General features: G+C 38.8%; 1 protein-coding gene across 3 annotated transcripts in view; it reads right to left on the reverse strand.

Annotated features, from left to right (window-relative positions):
• Nucleotides 1-15932, reverse strand: part of SH3D19 (SH3 domain containing 19) — an 81883-nt gene that overhangs the window by 10170 nt on the left and 55781 nt on the right. For all 3 annotated transcript variants that reach the window (XM_036382755.1, XM_036382754.1, XM_036382756.1), the window contains 6 exons: nt 10784-10891; nt 7282-7394; nt 5059-5117; nt 2763-3027; nt 1501-1569; nt 72-144 (listed from right to left, as the gene is read on the reverse strand). In XM_036382755.1, coding sequence (XP_036238648.1) covers nt 72-144; nt 1501-1569; nt 2763-3027; nt 5059-5117; nt 7282-7394; nt 10784-10891 — 687 coding nt within the window. The remainder of the gene's footprint in view (nt 1-71; nt 145-1500; nt 1570-2762; nt 3028-5058; nt 5118-7281; nt 7395-10783; nt 10892-15932) is intronic.

The raw sequence follows: 15932 nt of genomic DNA on the forward strand, positions 1-15932 counted from the left end.
ATTTCTAAGAAAAGATCCATTTGAAAGTCTTAAGAGTAAAACATGCTTCCAGAATATTCACATTTACTTACCTGCAGGAAAATCGTGCAGGACTACAGCATGAGGTGCACTTGTGTCAGAAACCTTTGGAGGGTGATTTGAATCCTGACAACAACAAATAAATCCAAGTAGTTTATAAATCATGGAAGATACTAACAGATTCTCTGTTATGTACTCCTGAATTCATTTTCTGACTTTGGAAATAGAGTTGTTCTGGTATTGCAGAAGGAAATGGCTATTGGTCTGAATTCTGTATACCTTTTGCCAGTGTAAACAAGAATACATTTCACCAAAATCTACCTTTGAGCCAGTGAATAGAAGGGAAGGCATACAACTTTTCCAAGTATAGAAGAAGCCTCAGCTATCTCTGTGGGTCAGAAATCTGCAGCACTGATAGCAACACTCATTGCAAGGGCTGTGGACAAATTCTGCACTGGTGCTTCCTATTTGGTGCCACCAGTCACTCTTCCTTGCTTGAGAGAACACCCAACCCAACTCTGCCCCAGCACACTCAGCAGGAACAGCAATATGCCAACAAACATTCCAAGAGGAGAAGGAAGCCACTATGCCTTTGCTTACACTAAGGTAACACTGAGAGGAGCTGACAGTTTTGTTGTGGCATCTTCGTAAAGAGAAATTATATTCAAAATGCTGAGCCACCTTCTCTGTCCCACCCACTAGGAATTTTTAGGCTGTACTGATGGCAACGACAGTGTGTGAATTACATTCAAAGTAATTCACTATGTACAAAAAAAACCCCAAACCAAACCAAACCAAAAAACCAAACAAAAAACCCAAAAAAACCAACCAACAAACAAACCACCAAAAAACCCACAGAAAACCCCAAAAAAACCCCACCAATAATCCCAAACATAGACAAAGATAAGACCTGAATTACAACAAACAACAACATACTGCATAGAAATCTATTTCAGCTACATAGGCTTTTGATAATAGTCAAAAAGGCTGCTCATTGCTCTAATTTCCATTAGCTATTTAATATTAATAGGGTCATGCCCTAAAACCAAGTCAGGATCTGTAGAAGCAGAGAGAAGAACATAGTTTGAAGTTCGTATGTCAAAGCCAATTTGCTGATGTATCCTGTACAGCACTTCATAAAGTACTCATTTATCTTTTGCTCAATTCTCAGATACTCAGCCAAGGGAGTGATTATTTTCCTATGAGATGGAGGAACTTTACCAGTTTCCTCTCCCTTCTGGCACTCCAAGTAATTACTCTTGCTCTGTTCCATAAGCTGAATATCCCTGTGCTATGAGGCAAATCACCATTATTGGGTTTTGTTTTGGCAGTTGTTTTGTTTTGATTACAGAAACACAAGGATTTAATAAATCACTATTACATGTCTCAGTGTAACCTCTGAAGACTAAAACATTTGATACTTCACTGCAACAGGAGTCTTGTTCATTGAATATTTAAGCCAGCAGGAAAGAAGCACCTTACCTTACAGGACAGTTCTCCAGTGCTCCTGGGAAGACAATCTTCCTTGGCAACTCCATGAGGCACAGGCAGCTTGAAGAGAAACAGAGGCAAATGGAAAAGTTTTTTTCACTTCTAAGCATCTCAGATTTTCACTTCAAGTGATAATAGTCAGATGATTGAACTATTTAAACCACCCACTACAGGTAATTAGGAGTCCAGTGGAAGAGGACAGGTTCCTTTGGAAGGCATTCAGAACAGACCGCTGGTGATATGAACTGACACTCTGAAAAACTCAGGGGGTGTCACCCCCTTTAAAAGTGTCTTAGACACTTAACTGGTATCACACTGTACACTACAAGATATTCAGAAAGACTCTGATGCAGAAATATATTCATTTGTCATGGAGGGCGCTAGAAAAACACCCTGGGAGGAAATTTTCCATTGACAGTAAAACTTCAGGGCAGGAAATTACTACTGATCTCCTACAGAAAAAATTTCATACACAAAACTCTAAATGCAAAAGTGAAAGATTAAAAAGGTGGCAACAGAAAGTTTCCACTTCATGCTGATGGAATTTTGATGCTGTCCATGCTATGGCTGCATGGCTGCTTTTTTTGACAACAGCACCAGTTCAATCAGCCATCAGCTCTATCACTGACCAGTTTCAAGTTTCTGGGGAAAGACCTTCTTTGTTTTTATTTGCAGTGTTGATCCATTTGTATTTAAAATTCCTTAATAACACATACAATACCAAAACCATTTTTAGAATGAAAAGGGATGGCATCAATAGCATGAAAAATATAAGATTTGCAATGTTACATTCCTCACACTTTGCAAGCTTGATTAAACAAGGTCAACTACTTTATAAGTTCCAATGCTTCCCCAGTTTCCCTAAGCATTTTGATATGTATGGCTGAACCAATATAAAAATGTAATTATTCAGCATAATCTCACTGAAAGAGAATTCAGAACTGGTGACTGGAAAAAGAACCCCAAGCCCCAAGAGCTATGCATTAAAGATAATATAATTACATATATACACAGAAATACACCACACAGGTCTATACTTTACATGTATTTATTGCTTTCTCCAATATTGCCTCACAGGACTTATTACTATTTATCTACTAGCAATTTCTAGGGAAGATTATGCTGATAGATGCACTTTGAAAGCCACATAATAGTAACCTACTTTAGCAGGTTTAACTACCTTTTTTTCTACTATTTTAACCAGCACTGTTTTATAAAAACAATGTACTCAGACAGAATATCTCAACTCTCACCATGTATTTATTGTAGAGAGGATGACCTGGTTTAGGTCTAGGAGGTAATGCTGGATCTGGATTTTTAAAGACTGCACTTTTTGCTCTCTTGGGTCCCAACCTGAACTTGTTGTTTTTTTTATCAGAAGCGATGTCCGAACTAGATCGCGAAAGAACATCCTTCTGGGAGGAGGTCTTGGCTGCAGAGAATTTTGGTGGAGGTGGCCTTCCAGGAACACTTTTAGGTGGGGGAGGTCGAGCAGGTATAATTTTTCCATCCACAGGCCTAAAAATTGTGCAAACCATCAGAGAAATATACATATTAATAAGCCTGCCACTTCACCCTAGATACAGAGTGTGCAGTAAGGAAACAAGATTTGTGATGACCTGGGCTGTACAGTTTGTAGTGTCTGAAGCTTTCCAGGAATACATGAACTCTTCAGATCCTGACTGGGGCCAGATGATCAAGCCCTGAGATAGATCCTTTGACTACATATTTCCAAGTCTGCTCACCAGCAGCCTGCCAGCTTTCTGGGGAGCCCACTAAATAAGGAGGATTTGTTTCAGCAATCCACCTCCAGAAAAAGCTTTCTTGTAGCTGCTGCAGGATGAAGTTCTGCTATTGGAGACCTTTTGTGAAAGCTGGTCTTCAGGAATCAACTAGCTCATTCCTTGGGATGTCACTTACCTGAAGTGACTCTGATGAAACTCATGACATACCACACCACTTTGCACACTACCATCTACAGCAGAATTTACCATTTTTTATGCAACAGATGTCTACCACAGAAAGAAAACACTGGTGAAAACACTCAAGTTCTCTGGCAATGCTAAAGGCCCCACACTCCTATTAGCAGACAAGCAGTTTAGAAACCAAAATCAGAGACTAGCAAGTGACAGAAGTAATATTTACTAGCAATTAATATTAATAGTAATATTCCAAAATTACAGTATCATTTGATTGTTATTGGGATATCTTCAACCAGTTACTGTGAGTTTCTGCTACAACTGTTTTTTTGTTTCATATAATGTAATTCAGCATAATTATTTGCTCATGTACAATCCTCATGGGTCTGCAAAAATTATCAACCCCAGAAAGTGTGCATTGATGGATCTTTGAAGTATCATTCTAACACATTTTGTGAGTGTCACCCATCACTTGAGAAGATACTAGTGCTCTATTAATGCTCCTGATAAGAGTTCTCTTGCTATTTGAGTATGGAACAATTTTTAAATGTCAAAAAAATTTTTCCACTTCTCTTCATCATCCATCTCTTCCTTTTCTTGGCCTCATCTTAAACTAAACATTTTTAATATTGACAAAAGGGGATATTCCAAGTTGAACTACTTTAAATCTGTAAACAGACCAACTCACATTTTTAAAGCAACTTAAATAAACAAGAAGACCCTAACAAGCAATTCAGTGAACAATTACTGCTTACTTAAAATAAATTAAAAATCCATTTGAGCAGAAGAGTGAAAGGACAAAATATTTACTGCAGTCCCAGAGACCCTCATAAGAATCAGGAATGTTATGCTAAACAGAATGTGAGGAAGGAACAAGCCAGTAAATGAGGTGTTTCCTTGTGGCACATCCATGTTCTTTCCTGTTAATTAATCCTTATTATTTTTGATAGACTCATTTCAATAACAGAAAATATTCTCTTGTCCTAACACAACAGAGCAAACTCTTGTGTTTAAACTCACAGATTTAGAATGCAAACACTGAGATACCCACAGTGGGCTAGCCAGTCAATGCCAGATCTCCATCCACTGTGTCTCTGGCACTGATGGACATGAATTAAAGGCTGGTCCAGCAACTTTCACCCTTGCACACATTCTTTCTTTTTGGCTCACAAGAATAAAAAACCCCAAGGTTATCATTGATCCTGCACCTGCATTTTAGGTCCAAACTGTATAGACTAGCCAGTGCTTCTGGGAAGGTGCTGGTCCAGCATCTGCCCTTTTCAGGGTGGCATCATCTGCCACCTCCATTCCTTCACCACCCAAATCCCACCACAAGTGCAAGTGCTGTGGGTGAAAAGGTTAAAGATTCAGAAAGGAATGACTGTCAGCAGCCACTGTACATTAGCTGAAAAGTCAAACAGCTGCTCTCCTATAACCTCCCTGCTCATACCATACTGTACAAACAAGTATTAAACAGCTACCAACTTGGTCCTGCCTATTTATTAGTGAGCAGTGTGCCCAGCCAAGACTGTTGAGCTATGGCTGGAGTCAATAGTGTCTACACTGAGACTAACTATGCAAATTAATTTAGAAACAGCACTTTTAAGGGCTTTTGGAGAACCACACTCACCTTGGGGGTAGTAGAGGTTCTAGCTGAGGCACTCCACCTTGTTCTGAGTGATCCAACTCCTACAACCATTCAAAAGAAAAAAGACATTTCTTTAAGCCTAAGGAAAATAAAAAAATCCTGTTTAAATGATATAATTCTTATATCAAATTATATCATATGGACATGAAAAACAAGAATTTCTGAAGGTCTGTGAGCAAAGTAGTAAGAATTATGGTGTGATTCTGCAATTTTAAAGTGTTCTTGGATATGGAGAAAAATATGGAGGGCAAATAAGCTGATTTACCACCTGAAAGACAGCTTCAATTGTGCATTAAGTATGACCCAGCCCCTCCTTTCCTACTACATGCCAGTAAGGACTTAAGAGCCAATTCCAGAGAGTCATACAACTGTACAATTACACTGCCCACAGGGATTTGCTTTATCAACTTGGATTTAACTTTGACACATGGAACACTTTGAACAGGCTTAAAGCAGAAAACATGACATTAATGCAACTCACACAGGACAGCATCTCTTGCAAACAACATTAGCTCCCATTAAAGAAGGCATCAAAATATGTTTGCTAGAGATCTAACACACAAATCCCAGTGAATCTTGCTTTGGCAGATTAAGGCATCACTCCTCCCAGCTGCCCATGCTGCCCTGCCAGAGATTACCCCCATACAGCAGTCAGAGAGGAGGACATGTGCCATGTCTGAAGGGCTTGGACCACAGCGATGGATTAACAAGTGACCATCCTTACTGCCTCCTGCTGTTCGTTTTCATCCCAGTGCCAGAGAGTTCTGCCAGCTCTGGGGAACAAGCACAGCTGCTTCTGGAACAGCATCATAAACCAGAGTGCTGAATCTGGGTTCAAAAGAACCCCTTCTGAACCAGTACTTCTAGATAGGTCTGAACAGTCTTGTTTACTTAACTAGCTGCTTGAATATGCCTGAAACTCGAACAATTTCTGTGATTTTTCTCATCTAGAAAACACCGAGATATATTTTGTGATAAAATCTAAGCCTTGATTGAGTTCCCAAATTTCATGTTCTGATTAAATGACCCTATTAGAAAGAAAACAACCTGCCACTTTCAGATGAGGATGTTATCCTCATATCAAAAATTTTCCTCTTCTGTGTGAAAAGGAAGAAATCTGTGCCAACTGCCAATTGTTGCTTATGGGCAACAATTTTTGCTGTTGCCATTTAATCACTTCCACTGACAATACTAGTTTTAGAAGCACAGCTCTTACCTTTCCAAACATAGAATTTCAATGTTCCAGTGGATTCAATACAATCTTTTTTTAAAAGCTGAAGCTTACACGTCTGTCACAATAATCTGGATGACACTGTAAAAGTTTTGGAGTTCCACTGCATAAAATGTCATTTAATGTCTTGTTTAATAAATTTTTTTTTTCAGCATTATTCAGAAAAGGTGGAACCTCTCTGCACATCCTTTTCAATGACAATATTTTAATATCCTTTATCTTAATAGCAGAGGTAGCTACAAAGTCATTTGTTGGCAGCATCCATCTAGTAAGGGCTCTTAATTTGATTTGATCTTTTACTGCCTGTGGCTTTCACAAGATTCTCTGCCATTCTTGTCATCAGAAAACTCAATATTTGTAAATTTTACTGTCATTTTCTAGTTTAACTCCCTTTTGAAAATCTGTGTCAAATGTCATTTAGCTACAATGCCTACCATTACTATGTACGTGCCCCAGAGCAAGGAGCAGAGCCTTACTTCCCAAAATAGGTAGTTCTACTCAGCAGAAAAAGCTGAAAAAAAGCAAACTTCATTCTTCTACAGAAAAGTTTTCTCTGCCTGCAAATTAGTACAGACACCAAGAGAAATTGTGTGCAAGAAGACAAAAAATACATTTCTAAAGCACAACACTGACAACATTTCACCATGTAAATCCCAATGGACTTTGAGCCACTTTGCAATGCTTTTGACACTCACTTGCAGAATCATGATTTCAGATGATGAATACAGAAAACTGAAGATAGATATGATCAAAGCTTAGTAAAATCACCAGAGTCTTTTTCAAAAACTGACAGCAGTCTAAATTACCTAATTAATTAGAGAACAGAATTAAAAGAAAAAAGCCGTATATTTTTGAGTAGTTGTTTTCATCTTCTGGTTCTTCAAACAACTTACTTTACAAATGCTTGAGGATCACAAGAGATCTTTTAACCAAAGCAGACAATGCTGTAATACAGGAAAACAGTTCTAACTTACCCCTTTTTTCACTAGGTCACCACTGCTGAGTTTTCCCACTGTGATATTGGATGTGTTCCCAATAGGCTTTTCAGCAGGAAGTGGAGGAGGGCTATGTGGGTTGTCATTTAAAGCTGTAAAAAACAAACAAAAAATCCCAAATGAAAGTCTAATTAATACCCTCTTCATGTGGATCAACAATAGATAAAGGAATCCACTTTTGTTTGGGACATTTTTTGTGTGAATGCAACTTCCTTCCTCAAAGCTGGAGCAGCCAAAGGGAAGAACCACTTAAAGAGCAGTGAAGCTTTGGAAAAGGGATGCAAGGGGAACATCCTAACTCCGAGGCTGAATTCAGAGTACTTCCCATGCTGCAAAATGGATCTTCACTTTAATCTAAGGACACCAGCAAGTCATTTCAGAGTTTCAGCTGCAATATTTGGTGATATAATATTAGATGAGTAGAAGAGTTTCTACCCCTTGGAATGTCAGATTCATTACTGGATACCCTGAAACGCCATCACCACATTTCTAAACTGGCTCACTTTTTTTTTTTTCAGCTGTCAGCTCCTGGAATATCCTTCAGGCTGGAAAACAGCTGAGGGTTATTTCAAGCAACCCTGAAAGATCAGGAGACTTGGATGGAAGAATCTCGAGAAAGGTAAAGGCAAGAAAATAAATTATTGCCTGCTACAAAATTCAGGATGACAGAAAACAGAGATGGAAGTTGCCAGGTAGTCTTTAAGGAGAAAAGCAAGTTTAGACATGGAAGAGGAAACACTACAGATCTTACTAGGGAAGAGTGATGATGTCCTCATGCTCAATAAAGAATAGAAAACCCTTCTAAATAGATGACATTTGCTTTCAGTGTCTCTGCCATTGAAACCTGGGAAGTACTTGGACAGGTTTTACCAGCATATTTACCAAACATTTTGTCTTTATATATTGGAACCATGTAATCTATTTTACAATCTGTTTGTCTAACAAGAAAATTATTTCATACAAAAAACCACAGACACTTAAGCTATTCTGACTTCCAGTTGAACTTGGAGTTACATTAAAATATGTGTAGACAGCCTGGACATTAATAGACTAATGACAAAAAAAAAAGGAGGAGAGATGCTATTCAAAACAAAACAGTTGCTCATTTTACGAAAATTACTCTTAACGAAGAAACAACACATAGAAAGGAGCAGTGTTGTTTATTTTCAACACTTTTGTGGCATTACTATTATGTAAAACACTGCTGTGATGTTTAAAAATGAGTCAGTTCAGTTCAATGGATCAGTTCAATTCTTAGGAGAAGCTCACAGTTACAGTGACCAGGCACGGGGCAGCTGGCAGTGACCAGGCACGGGGAAAAAAAAGTTCATCACTTTTCTAAGGTACTACAGTGGATGAAAAGTAAAACCAATACCTGGCAGTAATTCCAAAAGAAATCTTTTTTTATCATGTCTTACTGATAAAAAAGCATAAAATATTTATTTACCAATTCCAATCCTGCTATATACACGGATAGCCAAATTTCCTCTCCCTTACTCATTTTAAGGTCAGAATTAAAGGAACTAGAAGAACAAAAAAAAAAAAAAATCCCCAAGAACTAGAAGGCAGATGTTATTTTCAGTGATTTCTAAGTGTAATAACTGCAGTGGAACTTTAATGTTTCCTTTCTAACCACATCTCAACAAAAATGTTAGTCCTAATTGAAAACTTCACTTGAGATCAAATTCTTAAGCAGCTCTGTCCCCTTTTTGGTAGTGCTGGGTGGGCTAGTTTTGGAGGGTTTTAAAAATTTGTGTTATTTTGTTTTGTTTGTTATTGGGGCTTTTCAGTTTTTCCAGGTTCCTGACAGAATTTATCTCCTCAATAAACAAGATGGCACAAGACTTGCCTGTACTGAGATTATGTGGCCCCTTTACAATGTAAACTCTACTATATCAATTTTTACTTTGGCCCAGTTGTACTGTTCTCCTCTTTTAACTTTTAACAGGTTACATTTCTGCAGCAGCTCCTGTTTGACAAAAGGCTACTCTGCTTTCTTGGAATATGCTTCTGTTCCCTCTATCCCATTAATCTTCCAACCACTGATTCCCATAAGGCAGGCAGTCCTTCACAACCTCCTGCTGTTTGTAGCTAAATACAGGACTGGCAGTCCTTTGTGGAAATTTCAATTACCACTAGAGAGCAGCAAGAGCCCAGTTATCTACAAGTTCAAAAGGGTATCCATCTCGAAAAAAAGGAAAAGGGAAAAAAAAGTCATGTAGTGGGTTGGCTTTTTGTTTAACTTTAGTTTTAATTGTAATTAAAATTTCCTTTATAGAGAAGAATTATGTCATAGTTCCTTTTCAGTAGGTCATAAATATATTCTTCCAATTGAAAAAACTTTTCTTTTTAATCAGGTACTAACAGAAAGATTTTTCCTCACAGCTTTATCTCCAGTCTTCTCTGCATTTTTAATAATTTCCACTGCATTTCTTACACATGCAGAGGAAAAGAAAATTGAGTATTTTAACAGTGGGTTGATGACGGGGGAGATGGGAAATAATGAGTGAAACTACTATGAGAAATACCACCTGGCCATACAGTTTCCACAAGTTGACTGTACACCTACTAAATGTGGCAAAACATGATTTTGAAACCTGAGTTTTAAGAGCTATCTTTTGACATTTTTCCCTAAGCTCTGAGGATCAAAGATAAAGCCAAACAGAATTCTGCAAGTACACACTCCAGCATACAAAGACCAACACAAAGACCTTGTGGCTCATTGATAAATTTCCACTCTGAGATGCTGTCAGTGTCATTTGTAAAGCTGTAAAAGATTAGAGGTGGCAGGCTTTAGCAATGCAGTGACTCTCAGAAAACTACAGTCAGGACCCTGACGCAAAATTGAACACATAAGGTTTTTGCATCCCTATTCTCACATGCCTTTTTTTATTCCCTTAAACTGCTACCTAAACATTCTTGCTTAAATGGCCATAGATTTCAAAACTAGCAAGGATCAAAGGAACTTTTTGATTTAAATGATGAAAACTATGCTAAACATCCCAACCAAGTTGTATTTGAAGGACAGTTTAATGCACCAATGTTTTTCTTTTGACAAGGAAGCTTGGGAGCAGCACTAAACCTGAGCTAAGGTCAGCACTAAAGCCAGTTAGGCCAAAGGTTCAGCTCTCGTAGCAGACAAAACAAGGTTGCTTCTGCTGCAAGGGTCTCCTCCAAGTCTTCCTTTCCAGCCTGTAGATCTGCCCCTTACATACAGTTTCACCTCTGATATGCATTAGTTCCATCAGGTTTGAGACATCAAACTCAAGGGAGGGAGCCCAGTGAGGCAGGAGGGAGAGTGGAACACTCTCATTTACCTCTGCCTCCCACCACAGCCCTCAGGGCTGGCTCCTCTGACTTGTCAAACCATGCCACGGAATTCCTCTGGCAGCTGGTATTAGCTACTAAACAGCAAATCACTTAAGCCCCAGTTGAAATGGTTTTCTAACACATTTCTCAGACATTTGGGAGAAGAACTCACATTTCCCGGGTTTAGCTGGGATTCGGATTACAGTGGGTTTCCGAGCCAAAGCTGGCTGAGCCGTCTGTTCCTTGGCAGGTTCACTTTTGGTAAGGAACTGAAACGGATCTAAAAGGAGAAAAAAAAATCCAGCATCTTTAATACTTATTTGTTGAACACAAATCTTACCAAATATTGCTTTCATTATTAAGGGTATTTAAATTTCACACTCAATACAGTAATAAAAATAGATAGATCAGGCTGATGCAACTAGCAGAGCCAGCTCTTTGTAAGTAACAGCTCTTCTTTGTACATCTGCTTTCATAGCTGACTTAACATAAACATGCTCCAGATACCTTCTGGAATTATATGAGCCACTGAACAAGTGGAACTGCATTGCTTGGTAAAAGGGACCTGAAATCAGAATGGCTTTAGGGAAATGTTTACAAAGCACCTGATCTAATGCACTGACATAGATGTGAAAACATTCACTGAAAAGTTTTAATCAATGCAATCTTGTCAAAGCTAAACCATCAGCACTGCAGCAGATAAAATACCTACTGAAACATACAAAACATTTAACTACTACTGATTACAATACGTCCTTGCTGTAGAACAACTAATTCTTCTGAAGATTGTGCATAATTTTGTTGGTTATAAAGCAGTTCCCATGGTGGTTCACACCAAGGAGAGTTGTGCCTGAGCTCTGCCCCTGCCTGTATCACTCATTCCTCTACAAGCCTGCCCAAGCATTCCACTGGTAAGACAGGAGCAATGTTTCTCATGCTTCATTACCTTAAACACTGGTCTCTTATTAACAGGCATAGGAACATAGGTGCATGTAGAAGGCAGCTCTAAAAATACTAGTACATGAATAAAGACCAAATTACTGTGTTCTTTCTCAAGTAGACCTTCATGTCAAAGAGCAATACTTCTTTCTTCTTAACAACTGCTACTTCTTTGTCTGACATTATCAAATTCTGCAGTAAAATGGCAATGCTTAACAGTATCATAAAAGTGTAGAGTAGAAACTGGAGAAGGACTCTAGGTGATAAATCTGACACATATTCATAGCCACAACAACCGAGTCTGATCTCTTCTGCTGGCCTTTTTAGATGTGTAGCTCAATGAAATGTTATTTATGGAGTGTCATAGTCCAAGAGAAGAAAGATGCAGGGCATCTCTTTGAATTCATCATGACTTTAATAAAAGCATACCCTTTCCCAAAACTACTGCCATACTTCCTGATAAAGTTGGAAAAATTTGTGTTTGATAAAATTTTATCTTCAACACTTAGAAAAAACTGTTATGTCATATGAAGTCATGATTTCTTACGGACAATTTTGAACAATACAATCCAATCTGAGCAAGACACTACATATCTGTGCCTGGCAATTCGCATAAGATTTAAGAAAGTCCAGAAATGCAATATTTATTTAAGAACAACCTCATGCCCTCCCACATGCACACCACTCATGGTGAGCTGGCCACAGCTCCCCCTTGCCAGTGCATCTTCCATCAGCCCCCCTGGCAGTGCCCCCAGCTCCTGCTGCCAGTGTGCAGCTGTCACAACAGCAGGGACAACATGCCACAGGGCCCATGCATGCTCACCCTGCTCAGATGTCCACCTCCCACCAGCCCCTTGCTTAAGGCTTTCTTCACAGGCAGATCCACCCCGTATGGCTGTGCTGTGTGGATTTGTGCCACGGCCTCTCTTAAAGCCAACCTGCCTACAGGTTCCCCAGAAACCCACCCGGCTGCCTTCAGATCTCATTTTAATCAGGAATCAAGCAAATCAATTCCTTCTGTCAGGATGCTTGTACAAAAGCTGGGACTGTACACTCCAGGTAGAAAGGATCATGGCAGGTCAGCAATTTGTCTACAGATAAAGGTATACAGGCTACAGTTAAAAATAAATTCTGTTACCATATAGACAAAAGATGGCTCCATCACATTGTGCCCAAAGATTTCCACTGCACCTGGAAATTAGGTATGAGCAACCCAAAATGCTTTAGAATGTAAGGGTGAAACAACATTTTGTTCAAGTTATGGATTGGCACATGAGGGTAGAGGGTTTGGGTCTCTTCAGTGAAAACTGCATCACAGCAAGAGTTTTTGTAGAAGACTTGAAAACACAGACCACAAGTGGGGTAGAAGCATTCTGGAAGTACAGTCATTACAAGGAATCAAAATCCCACCACTGGAGCAAGCCTGCAATATTCTTTTACTATTTTAAATCTCCATCTGCTAGCTACAATGCTAACATTTCAATCACATTAAAAAAATCCTGAAGATTTATCAAATCTTGCTGGTGTTTAGAGTGACTTTAAGTGCAGCTGAAAAAAACCCCGAACCCTGAAACTGGGCTTTGTTCTCTTTCAGTTATCTGGCAACTCTACATCACACTTGAGGAGTGACCCTGGGGAGGCAGCAAGGCCTCAAAACTGCATTTGCCTAAAGGGAAGCTGGAGACACGGGATGAGCAGAGGAAAGGTGAGCAGGGCTAAGTCGTGGGCTCCTTGACACAGCATGACCATAAGGAACACTCTGGCACACAGAGCACCTCTCAGGGTAAGGTTCTGCAAAGGTGAAGGAAGTTCTGCATGAAAAACGAGGAAACAATTTTCCAAAGCCTCCATCTCATGAAAATATAGACACTGAGAGACCAAGTGGAAATGCTCCAAATATCTCAAACAATCAAAGTTCTGTAAATTTGAAGATTTAAAATTGTAAAAAATTGCTGTTTGTCAGCAGTTAATCACTGCTATGCATAGAAAGTTTTCTTGACCATTCAGCAGTTGGCAGAGGTCTCTACATCAATACATCTGACAATTTTTAAGTCTGAGAAAAGCAATTTCTAAGGCTGAGAAAACCATTTGATGAACATTAGTTTTCCACTCATTATCTTATGTTCAATTATACTGTTGTCACCTCATAATTAGTTTAAAACTCATTACCTTGTTTGTGTTATTCCATTCCCCAGTGCTGGGCTTGCAGCAGAAATTGGCTGAGAAAATGACTGTGCTGCTTTGTGCAATGGGACTGACAACATATCAAATTTTTATGTTGTTTAACAACAATTGGGCATCATTTGAGCATAATTCATGGAGGTGTGAAAACAGAATTGTTAATGTACTCATTTAAAGCTTCTCAGCTCAAGGAAATTAATCTGCAAGTAATTTTTCATAAGACATATCAACAGACTTCTACTGATTTTTTTATTAAAGTTTTACAACAGTGCTTAAAATCTGTGGCTTCCTTAGTCTCATTTTTCTAGAGCTTCTGTTTCAAAGGGTTATGTGATAACATGTATTACTGTGCCTATTGGAAGGAAAGACAAATGCAAGCTGTGTATTCTAATAAACCATACATAATCTCCTTTCTCTTAATTTTGGAGAAACAATCTTTTACCTCCCATTCACATACACCACCCTTGTTTAAAATTAAAAATGAGGTTACAGAAGAAGCAGTAGATTTGCCCATGCAAGAAGGATAGATGGGTATCTTCCTGAAATATTTACTGATACTCTTTAAGTGAGAGGTAGTAAAATGGGAATAGATACCTCAGTAGCAATAAAGGGAATCTCCAAACAAACAGTAAGTGGAAGGCCAAAAGCCCAGATAGTACAATCTCTTGTGAAGATGCTCAGTCCTGCAAGAAGTACTCAGTACACATGAGAACAATGGAGTACGAAGGTGCAGATGCTGATATTACACTTGCCAGTACAGAAGTATGCAACTGTGTCCACTTTCAAGGTTTAATTTAAAAACCTAAATCAGCTGTTAAAGGCAAAACTCCCACATTCCCTTCACACATAACAGCATTGTCACCAGAGTCTTCCAGGAACAGAGAACGGGAACAGACCTCATCAACAACTGGTTTTATTAAAACCAAGCCCTGTGAAAGCACTCTGGTATTTATGGAAGCATAATCAACCCATACCTGGGGGAAAATTCTCAACAACAGGCCCCTCATAGTAATACAGCCAGAGAGTCAATGGAAACCTGACAGGTAACACCTCAAAAAGTGGGGCTTATGCCCAAGAAACACTGTGAAATGCCAAAAGTCTGATGTTCACTCAGACATTTTAAATCTCAAACTATTTACAACAACAGAGAGATGTATTAGACAGGTATGGAATCTACATTCCAGCATCAGTGATTTTACCAATCTGCTTTCCACAGTATTTTTCATCAAGAAAATTAACAGTTCACTGTTTTTAGAAATGGATTTCTGACACAGAGAATACTATGGACTACACCACCTTTCACAAAATATGTAATTTGCAGCTCCCTCTGCACGGAACATTGTCATGATCTGGCCATGACTGCAACTTTTAAGAGACTGGAAAATTAAAAAAAAAAAAAAAAGAAAAAAAAGAGAGACAATGGGATGCATGTTCTTTCAGCATCTGATCTGTGCAGAACCTGAAAGTAAGCTCAGGTGACACTCAGGCTTCTTGGTATTCTCTCAACACTAGGAGACTAGACCAGCTCACTCAAACAGGAATGCAGTATCATTTGGGAGGAGACTTAGTATGCTTCAGACTTAAAACTGGAGGAGAGGCAAGCAAATCTGCTAGAAAGAGCCTAGCCACCAGTGTGACAAAACTGCACAAAAACAAACTATATAGTTTTGTATTCTCTGTAAAGTATATAGTTTTGTATTCTCTGTACAGAAAAAATTTGCCAAGACATGCCACAGAAGATTTGACTTAAATGTACTTGCTGAAAATGCAAGCTGCCCTTAACTGAGCACTTAAATCTCATCCATGTAGTAAGAAAGCTGGAGAGCAGATAAAATCTACCACTAGAATTGCAAAACTTCTTGGACTTTTGTAATATTTAATAAAAGCATTAATGGGGTAGAAAATGACACACATAAACTACTTGTACCTGTAGAGAGATAGAGATGGACCTTTTCTGAGCTTTTTCTCTCTGGAAGTGAGAGGGGGAATGCCCATACTTTACACCTGTGTGTATCTAAAAGTGTAACCATTTGGTTCATTGCTCATCTGTACTAGTAAAGGTGATGGAAATTACACTGCCTTTGGCACAAAACTACTGTGCATACCAGCACGAGCTATTATGGGAAAGTTGGGAGGCTACTCCTCTCTCACAGATCTAGTTTGCTAGCTGATGTAAGACTAGGATTTTTCAGATTGCAAGA

Source organism: Molothrus ater, chromosome 4, assembly GCF_012460135.2.
Source record: "Molothrus ater isolate BHLD 08-10-18 breed brown headed cowbird chromosome 4, BPBGC_Mater_1.1, whole genome shotgun sequence".
NCBI lineage: Eukaryota > Metazoa > Chordata > Aves > Passeriformes > Icteridae > Molothrus > Molothrus ater.